Source organism: Nelumbo nucifera, chromosome 2, assembly GCF_055504915.1.
Source record: "Nelumbo nucifera cultivar China Antique chromosome 2, China Antique-T2T, whole genome shotgun sequence".
Taxonomy (NCBI): Eukaryota; Viridiplantae; Streptophyta; class Magnoliopsida; order Proteales; family Nelumbonaceae; genus Nelumbo; species Nelumbo nucifera.
The window spans coordinates 32245732-32256070 of NC_142650.1; the positions used below are offsets into that span (position 1 = coordinate 32245732).

The following is a 10339-nucleotide window of genomic DNA, read 5'->3' on the forward strand; positions in this document are numbered from 1 at the left end:
ACCAGCAACCTTCCCTGTCTGAGATTGCTGGTTCAGCCTTCTCCCTTTCGACACTAAAAGCTTTTTGTCTTTTTCCCCTAACACCACCTGCGCAAAGGATCTGCCATTTGTCATAACCTCTTCTTGCTTTCTCCAGGTTTGACCTTCCAACTGCCCCAAAGCTTTTTGGCTTCCCAAAATATGTTGGCCCTTTTTAGTGAAACATCCCTTGCCATTTGAATTACCCAATCTCACAAGTCCACGTAGTGCTTCTTCTTCCTCCTTCTCCCCTCCTACCAACCGAGCCTCCTTCCACAGCCCTGCTTCAATGGAGGAAGCTAACCACACAGAGACAAAGCTCCCCTCTATCCGTACCTCTACCTTTCGTGGAATTTCTTCTGGCTTCACACCACTTAGCAGGATTGCTACTGAATAGAGATCGCCCCAGAAAGCACCTTTCAAGATTCCTCCACACAACACAGCTATAGACTCTGCTATTTCTTGTTTCCGTAGATGGAATGGCAAGCCTATTACATGCACCACCACACCATCTTCAACAAAAAAGTCCTTGGAGTTGGATGTTGGATTCCATTTGAAGACTGTGAATGATCCGAACTCAGCCTGAACATTGATAGCTAATATTTCCAAATCATTCTCTAATGGATCTAGGATGGCTTTACAGTTATCGAAGGGGGTTACTATGAAAACACTCTTCAACTTCAACCTGGTTGCCAGTAAGTCAGCTACCCTCCTCCAATCATTAACCTTTTCCTTGGCTTGTATCACAAACTTACTATCCCACTCCTCTCTCTCTAGACCTCCCACCATTCTGCAATGGCCTTTTGTTTTTGCCATGACCACTGGCCCTTGTTGTACCCTGCTGTTACTGAGATAAGCCTTCTCCTCCCTTATGGAGGCTTTTTTCTCATTTGCTACTCTTTGAGCTAAGAACTCTTTGAGCAACCAGTCTACTTCCCCCCAGCCTTGGTTCTGTTTTCCTGCTGGTAGACACACCAGTTGCCTCTGTCCCTTACCAAAAAATTCAGTCAAAGCTATGAAGAACCCCTTTCTATTCCTCTTACATTCAACAACATATCTTCTCCCTTCTAATGTACTAAAAACCTGCCAGTTTATCTGCTTACCTTTTGAACAGGCTCCAGCTATGAACTTTCTTAGCCACTTGATCACTTCTAATCCTTCCAGCAATATTGTACCCTTTTTCACTTCCCTTACCTTCAGGCTTACCTTCCCCTTGATTCTCATCTCTTCGAACAGGAGATTTTTTGCTTCTATCTTCAAGGATCTCCTCCACTGACCTGCCTGCACGAACTCCATCCCCTCCATTTTTCCAGTATCAGATCTTGTCACCAACTCTGATTTCTGCTACTTTCTTTTGATTTTTGCATCTTTCTAAACAGTCCTTTCTTCTCAAAAGGTTGTTTTTCTTCTAACAGCTGAAGAGGTAGACATCCTAAATCAAGCTAATGTCTTGACTAAAACAGCCCTCTGTTTCTTCCTCGTCTTTTCCTCTACCATAACAGGTATTGCATCAGCCCTTAGTGCTATCTAGTCTTGTACTTCCAACTCATGGGTTATCGACTCCAAAGCTTCTGAACACATAACTAATGACTCCTATCTTTCTCATCATATCATCTTGCCTCTGGACAGGATAACGTGAAAGTGGTTGATGGTACTCTCTCTGTTATCCATGGGAAAGGGGGCATCTAACTTGGAAAGGACTTGATAAGGGGATTTTTATGGGATCCAAGGGAGGAGGAGAAGAAGGATCATAAAGTTAGCTGGGAAGTGGTCTGTAGAAGTAAAAAATCTCGAGGATTAGGTCTTGGTAATATACAGAAAAGGAACATTGCATTGCTAGGAACATGGTTGTTGAGATTACCTCTTGACAAAGATAAGTTGTGGGCAAAGGTGATCATTAGCATTCATGAGCTTGCAATTGAAGGGTGGGACACTAGAACTTCAGCTAAGGAGACAAGAGCTTTTCCTTGGAAGTCCATTTGTGATATTCTTCAGTTCTTCCTTCTTTCTTACCTTTTATCAAATATAGTTCCGGGTCTAGAACTCTTGTTAAGTTTTGGGATCATGTTTGGGTGAGCAATTTATCATTGAAGACACAATTTCCCTCTCTCTATGCCATCTCCAATCATAGGGAGGAACCCATTTCTTCTTTTATGGTTCCTTCTAATTCAAGTGTCATGAGCTTGCTTCAAAACCTTGAAGGGATGTGTTTGGATACTGCAAAAAGGGATAGGAGGATATGGACCTTGTCTCCCTCTGGTTCCTTCACCGTGCTTCCTTTTTCTCATCACTTATTCAGCTGCATGACAATCAAAGGTTGTCTTTTCCAATCAAGGAGGTCTGGAGTAAACCTATTCCCCATAGGGTGGGTGGTTTTTGCTAGGAAGTGCTTCTAGAGAGAATTAATACTTGTAAATTACTGCAAAGAAAAAGACCTAATTAGTGCCTTTCACCTCATTGTTGCTCTCTCTACATGATCAACGGTGAGAATTTCTATCACTTATTAATCTCCTGCCCTTTTTCTTCTTCAATTGGGATTGGTTTCTTTCTTTGTTTGGATCAAATGTACAAAGTTTGTTGGTCTCTACCTTTGTTAGCTCTAGCCAAAGAAGAAGGGAAGAATATTATGGAAGTGTACAAGGGCAGCAGTTTACTAGACAATCTGGAAGGAGAGGAACCAAAGAATTTTTCTTGATAAAGAAAGAAGCAAGGATGCTATTATTGAAGCCATCACCGTCAAAATAGTCCATTGGGTGAAGACATTGGATACTTTTAACAGTATTTTTACAGATGAATTAATGAGAGTTAAAGTATTCAAGAAGGTTTTTGTCGAGAGTCTCAGGTGTGTTACTGTTCACACCCTGAAATGTTTTACTTAACATATTGAAGAAAATTAGAAATGGATCCTTGAGTAGGCGCCCAAATACAAAAGACATGAAAGGAAATAAATGCCCTTACACTCTCAACACTCCCCCTCAAGCTGAGCATAGATATTTGTCATGCCCAGCTTGTTTAAATTGTTGTCAAGCTCTGATTTGGAGACACCTTTAGTAAGACAATCAGCCGATTGATCTTCAGACCTCACAAAAGGTAAACAAATCTCTCCACTGGCAATTCTTTCTCTAATGAAATGTCAATCAACCTCTAAAGGCAAAGGCAAGGTGATTGAGTATCATAGGGGTGGCATGTAAGCCTCGAGGCGTTTTGAGGCCTAAGCTTTAAGCAATATGTATATTAAGATTTTATGTCACTTGTTTGATATATTAGATATGGGTTTGGATCCTATCAGAGTAGGGTTTTTTTTCCTCTAAGAACTAAAAGAACAATAACATATAAATCTAACTATTTAGTTCAGATATATGAACCAATAGTGTTTTAAGAGCAAGGTATTCCTATTTTATTTCTTGCACTTGTATGCATTAGTGAAGTGTGACCATCTATGTGATGCATGTGCCTTAGAAGAAATTGATTATCAACTATGGGGTAGACAATCAAGTGGGTAAGAACAAAGCATGAACAATACAATACAAGTTATTTTTATGTACATCTATATGCATTTATTTGTTATTTTTGTATTATTTATTTGTGCAATATGCCAGTACAAAACAAGGCATCTTTCTTTTTGTCATTGACTTCTGTTTTTATCTCTATATAAACCTTCATATTCAACACTAGTGTGCCATATTCAGCCTTACCCCCAGTACACACAGAGAGTCTGTTTCCAAGATTTGAACCCTGGTCACTCAGGTCGCAATGGAGCAACCTAACCATTGCGCCAAGGCCCACCCTCTTTTCTTTTTTTTTTTTTTTTGATAAGTAACAATCAATGTTATTAATAAACGGAACGGAAGTATAGACACATTTTAGAGAGAGCATGTTTACTCAGGAAGAAGAATAAGGTTACAAAAAGAAAAATATATGTACAAAAGAAAGTAAAGAAAGAGAATTTCAAACTACCTGCTTATAAAGCCGTACAGCTTTGCTCTTCTTTGGTGTAGAGAACAGGACTTTGGGATTCTGATCAGTAACCATGAAAGGATCCTGTCCATATATTCTAAATATTGGCCTGCAACCTCCCTCTCCATCAAAATTAGGAATAACTCGAAGCATGACACAATCCAAAGTAAGTGCCCTATCCAGTGGAGGCCATTCTGAGCCAACATTCCTTCTTGATACATACTGTAGATATCTAAGTTGAGAAGGCACTGGATTCAGTGGTGACAGTAACTGCAAAAGTTCACGAGGGGCTTGCTTATATATCATGTCCAAGGTCTTCTGCTCTCCTGTATAATGCTTCCTATAAATCAACAGCGCAGCCAACATGAAAGCCAAAACTGGCCACCCACCTCGTTCACAATGCATTAAAAGCACATTCTTCTGCCCAAGTGACAGCCAGCTTTCACTTGACCTCAGAAAATGGTGGATCAGTTCCATTGTGAGTAATGGGCAACCTTCATAGTGCCGAGGATACTCCCCTACAGTCATATCGTACTCAAGTAAGATATCAGCAATCTGGCTTTGGCCCTCTCCTTCTCGAAAGTTGAAAACCATGAACTGAGCATCAGGGAAGTGGTCACGAATTTGACCTACTATGCCTCGCAAGTAGACTTCATAGTCACCTTCTTCCAAGACGTCCGTAGAAAAGCAATAATCAAAAACTATATGCACATAGAAAATTGTAAGGGCCAATATAAATGAATACTTTTGGAAATGAAATTCAAACAAACAAACTAATTAAGGATTTATCAGCTATGCCTTCAAGTAATTTACATGTATATATGTGACATTCATGTTCCTCTAAATCCAAAAAAAATGAATGTTAATGTCACCAAATTTTGACCAAAATAAGAATTCAACTAAAATGGAGGGAAGATGAACCAATCACTACATGTATACTATATATATGACAGGGTTTGACTATGATACCAGAAAAATTTACATCCAAACAACGGTATCATAAAAGAGGTGACCAATGATGTGGTATTCATCACAATTCATGGGAGTGCTTTGATTGGTCAAACCTCTTTCTATACCATGTCTTTCCTGTATCATAATTTTCCCTATATGACAATGATGACCAGGCCCCATCCTAACTATTATAAAATAATAGAATACAACTAGGAGCTGTACTAAGAATGGTCAAAGAGAATGAAACCAAAGTACCAAAACTTTGTTTAGATTTATAGTAGAGGCTCAAACATTTTAAAATGTTATTTCATTAAGGAAGATCATATAACAGGTTTCCATGCTGGTTTGGTTTCCTTTCTTTTGGCTGTGTTTGGAAACGGTGCAAATAGAGTGTAAATGCCGGTTCAGTGTAAATATGCACTCTGGTTCAGTTTTGCTAGTGTTTGGCAAGAATGCATTTATGCATTCACAATGACAGAAAACACAATTTCCAAGGCATGTTTACATTGAAAGTGAGATGTAATTTTACATCCAAATAAAGAAGTAAATTTGCATTCAAAGTGGGCTTTTGTTAAAAAAAAGGTATATTACTTTATTGGGATTCATGTTTGCATCCATTACAACTAAAAGTTGTTTGGTAAGAAGGTAAATTTGTCAATGCAAAACTAACCCAGCTTTGCATTTACATGGACCGAAATGCACTGTCATTTGCATTTACACTATTTGCATCGTTTCCAAATGCAGCCTTTAGGTTTTTTTCAGGTGGGGGAGGGGGATGAGACTTGAACAGATATTTGTATGATAAGGATGTTTAAGGGAGCAGCTACTAACACAGAGAAACAATGAGGAGATAAGTGAATTTCTGGTCAACACAATTAATTTGGAGTTTGAGATCTTGGATTTAGACTTGATTAAAGATGAATTAGTTTTGGATTGTAATCCAGACAAGTACAGAGATTAGACACTGCTAGTGGAGGAGATTTTGGTAATGGATGAAAGATCACATAAGAAGAGAAGAGAACTGATGCAAATCTGCAATGGGATGTAGTGGAGTGGGATCATAGGAAAAGTGACCATAGGACATTTGGGGGAGACCATAGGAAAAGTGATAGAAGTAAGATGGGCTATTCAAATCAGAAAGATATTGATGGAATGAATGTCAGAACCACTAAGGAGAAAGTAAGAAGGTGGAGAGGTAAAGTGGTGATGTTTGGGTGGTAATTGGGACAAGTAGGGGTTGGGAGTTGGGTTGGCTAGCTGTTGGTTATTTTTGTGCTTGGATTCTGATGGCTATCGAAGGTCAGCCTTTTACATGGCTTGTGTAAATTGTGTTTGGTGATTTCTCATATAGCTTCATGCATAGGGTTGGGGTGGCAGTAGTTAGATTTTTTTGCTGCCATCCCACCGCTTCTATTCCTTATGGTTTTATTGTAAAATTGAGTAGCATACCTCCTCTTTTGTTCTTGTTTTCTTTTATGTTGATAAATTTTATTATGTTATATAAAAATGCATTAGTTAAGAATTTATAGGAGGTTTCTTTTGGCAATATAATATAAGGGTTGAACCAGAGTAATGGGTACTAGCGTTTAACGAGGAATGCTCCCTGAGGGAAGCTGGTACAGTTGTTTTCTCCAGAGATTATGCAAAGAAGACAAATGCTGGTATATTTACATAGTGCAACCTTACGGGGTCGCCTTACACTTTCAAAACCTCATCGGAAGCTCTATTAAAGTGAATCATGCCTAAGTCAAACTATCAATTAGAGTTGAAGTTTTTCTCTTGTTCTTTTATTTTTCCCATTCTCTGTCCTTTCGTCTTAGCATTCATAGTCTTAAATATATCGATACAACAAACCATGCATTGAACAAAGCCTCCCACAACCACGTAACAGAGCACAAGATATTTCGAACACATCAAAAAACTCGAATAAATAGGATTTAAAACATAAACATTAACAATTAAAACTCCCAAGTTTCCAAACTACAACCCAAATGCAAAACTTTCGAATGCCCATGAACAATTAACAGCAGTTGACGAAATTCAACAAAATACCTGAAATCAAACACCCAAATGAAAAGCCTCGGCCATAAACCATCAGCCGAAACCACAAAACTCGGGAATTAATATAGAACATACCGTAAATTCTCTCAGAAATCTCCAGAAGTCCGTCGGGCGGTTTCCGGTAGAAGAATTTGCGAAACAGCGCCATTTTGGGGAGATCCGATAAATCCACAAAAGCAAAGCGACCCCTAGAACAGCTCCATTTCCAGCGACATCAATGCCCAGCTGATTGACACCTGAAGCTCCAATAGCAAGATCCAATCTGAAAATTTTGGATGAATCATCACGGACGAGAATGCGAATGTAGGAACCCAATATAAAAATGAATTTTGCTGCAACTTTAAGGTGTTAGTTTTCTCCTGTACAAATACACTTCTCCCTCTCTCTCTCTCTCTCTCTCCGTCTCTCTGCAAATCCTTTCCTTTGTTTTCTTAGTTCTTTTATCCAGACTTTCGTTTTCCGTGGGAATAAACAAATTTCCCCTGTTTTTTTATTAATTTTGTGCAAAAAAAACAGCAGACAGATTGAGATTTTGGAATTTTCTAGGGTTGTCAAACGGATCTAACAACGATCAGGCTCAGCTCAAACTCTGTTTCTGTCTCTGTCTCTGTCTCTGTCTCTGTCTCTATTGGTTCGGAAACGATGGTGAATGATGATGCAGATGACGTCTGATTGTTCATCTCTCTCCCCCCAAAAGCTCAGATTGCTACTTAGCTGGACCCTTGGCACGTGTGCTTCAGGCAAAGACGACAAAAAAAGGCTCCCTATTCAATGAGGTTATTTTGGTCATTATGTAAAGTGTCCCAGTACGGTTCCTTTCATATAGATTCCTCCGGATACAACGTGCTAAGCGTTGCTACTGGGCCGGCCCACACTGAACCCCGAGGGCCAAACTGGGCCCCGTTCCGTACTGGGCTCAGATAAACCTAACTGCCAGTTGAGTAGTCTGGTAATCTGAACGACCCAGGAATCTTCTTCCACCTGGTGGGATGGTCATCTTGGCTCTTAGGCCCACGTGACCTTGTCCAGGAATCCAGACCGGTCCGACCTGACTCGTGTAGCACTTTCAGCCCACAAACCTCCACAGTGAGGGACAAGTTCTAATTAGAAATGGAAGCTTCTGAGCAGATAGATAACTTGAGAGAACGCTAATTCGATGTGGGGTGGTATCTAGGTGTCCTATGCGTGAGTGCTGTCGGACCTGGGTCAGACCGGGCGGTCGACCTGGTGAACCGGTATTGGGTTTTTATGATTTATATGGGTTGAACAATTAATTGGGGCTGCTTAACCGGTGACGAGTGACTGTGACAATTATTTTAAAACCGTGGAATGTTATTTATTAACCTTTCTCGTGTAATGTTCTCGCATTGGGATCAAACCGGATGGTCGGACCATCAGAACCGGAGGCAAAGTAAAAAATGGTTTTTTGGTCGCATGGTTTTCAGAAACGTTGACATGGTCAAATTCACGCTGCTAGATTTTAATTAATAAGGCTCTCTAATATTTATAGCTTTAAGATTATTTTGATGCAAAATAGCTTTAAAAAATATAATATAGAACCATTTTATTTGTCATTATAATTTAGACATTAATTCTTTTTTTCTTTTTTATATTTTTAATCATTTTTATTACCAATAATAATGTTTTTTATTCATTGAACATATTTTTGTTTAATATGGTAAACTAGCGGAGGGGCCCCTATGTTGCTTGCAAAAGCTAAATTATTGTATAGGAAAAAATGAATTTGTAAAGGGTAAATTTTTTAATTAATATTTTTTAGGAAAAAAGATTTACTTAAAATAAGTAGAAATTTATGGATAATAATATATTTAATTTAATAAAATAAAACAATAAATCAAGAAATCAATTTTGTTGTTAAATAAATAATACAAATCCTTTTTTCTCAATTTCCTGGCTGGGGGCTTTATATGGGGGTCGAGTTTAGGCTCAAGATCTAGGCCCAATGGTCCGGTCATGCTTAGGCTTGGGCCTAAATATGTTCCATTGATATAAAGGCAAAGCCTAGCATGGCCTATGAATAGATTTAATCCCAACCTCGAGGCAAGGACACCAAGGAGCCATGGCCCCCCTATGGCCCAACAAATCCCCACTCTTCATGTATATTTTCCCATTCCCCATCCCAATGTTTGCCCCCCAATGGCCATCCATATTATCCACTTAGATTTTGGCACCCCTCATAAAAAATTCCTAGCTCTACGCCTACCCAACCATGACCTAACCTATTGATAGCACTAAATTACCCCCCCCCCCAACTCCACTTAGATTTGCCTCCCTCATAAAAAAATCCTAGCTTTGCCCCTGCCTAACACAGACCTAACCTATTGATAGCCCTACATTATTAGGCTCGGAGAGAAAGAGAAATAATTTGTTAGTAAAATAAATTATTAATTAATTGGCTAATTTACTAAAATAAATAAATAGAAATCTATGGATAATAACTTACTTAATTATGTAAAATAAATATATCAATTATTTATTGTAATAAAATAAATAAGTAACTATTAATTTATTATTAGAACATGACTGATCCAAGTTATCTAGAACCAAACCCGACCCATTGACAACCCTAAATATTGGGTGCATGTTGAATTAAATAAATAAAAATTATGGATAATAATGTGTTTAATTTAATAAAATAAAACAAAAAATAATTAATTAAAATTTTCACTTTTGGAGTCAATTTAATATAAATAAATCAATTTTGTTGTTAAATAAAGAATACAAATCTCTTTTCTCAACTTCTTGGTCGAGCTTCAGGCTTTCTATGGGGGTCGAGCTTGGGATCAAAATCTAGGCCCGATGGTCTGGTCATGCTCAAACTTGGACTTGAATATATTTGATTGATATTAGACCTGTTCATGGGCCAGGTCGGGTCGGGCTTTGCCTCTACATTAACAAAATATGTTCAAGCCCGGCCCGACCATTGGGCCTAGGTCTTGAGCCCGAGCCCAGCCCTCATATAAAGCCCAAAGCCTGGGCCCGAACCCAAGCCCGGTTAGAAATTTGGAAAAAAAAAAAGACTTGTGCCTTTTTAATTCAATTAAAAGCTATTTTATTTATACTAAAAGACCTCAAACCCTAAAAAATATTGAAAAGTGTCATTATTACTTGAAAAAAAAGAGAAGAAAAATAAAGAAATATATATTATATATATGTTTTTTTATTATATAAAATATATGCTTATTAATATAATACATAATCAAGTCAGGCTCGGACTTGAGCTAGGTTTTTTTGAGAAAGCCCAATCCTCGCTCAAAAAAAGTCAGGCCTGGTATTTTAGGCCCAAGCCCGAACCTGCGGGCCTGAAATCTTGTCCAAGCCCAACTTAGAT

At 38.5% G+C, this 10339-nt stretch overlaps 1 protein-coding gene across 2 annotated transcripts in view; it reads right to left on the bottom strand.

Moving 5' to 3' along the window:
• The window catches only part of LOC104603308 (formin-like protein 18), a 160926-nt gene extending 153276 nt beyond the window's left edge, over positions 1-7650 (bottom strand). For both annotated transcript variants that reach the window (XR_736198.3, XM_010267305.3), the window contains exons 1-2: positions 7063-7650; positions 3976-4676 (exon numbers count right to left, since the gene is read on the bottom strand). Coding sequence is in view for 1 of the 2 variants with exons in the window: in XM_010267305.3 (XP_010265607.1) it covers positions 3976-4676; positions 7063-7135 (774 nt within the window). In the remaining variant the exon portion in view is untranslated. The remainder of the gene's footprint in view (positions 1-3975; positions 4677-7062) is intronic.
• Between the last annotated feature and the right edge of the window lie 2689 nt (positions 7651-10339).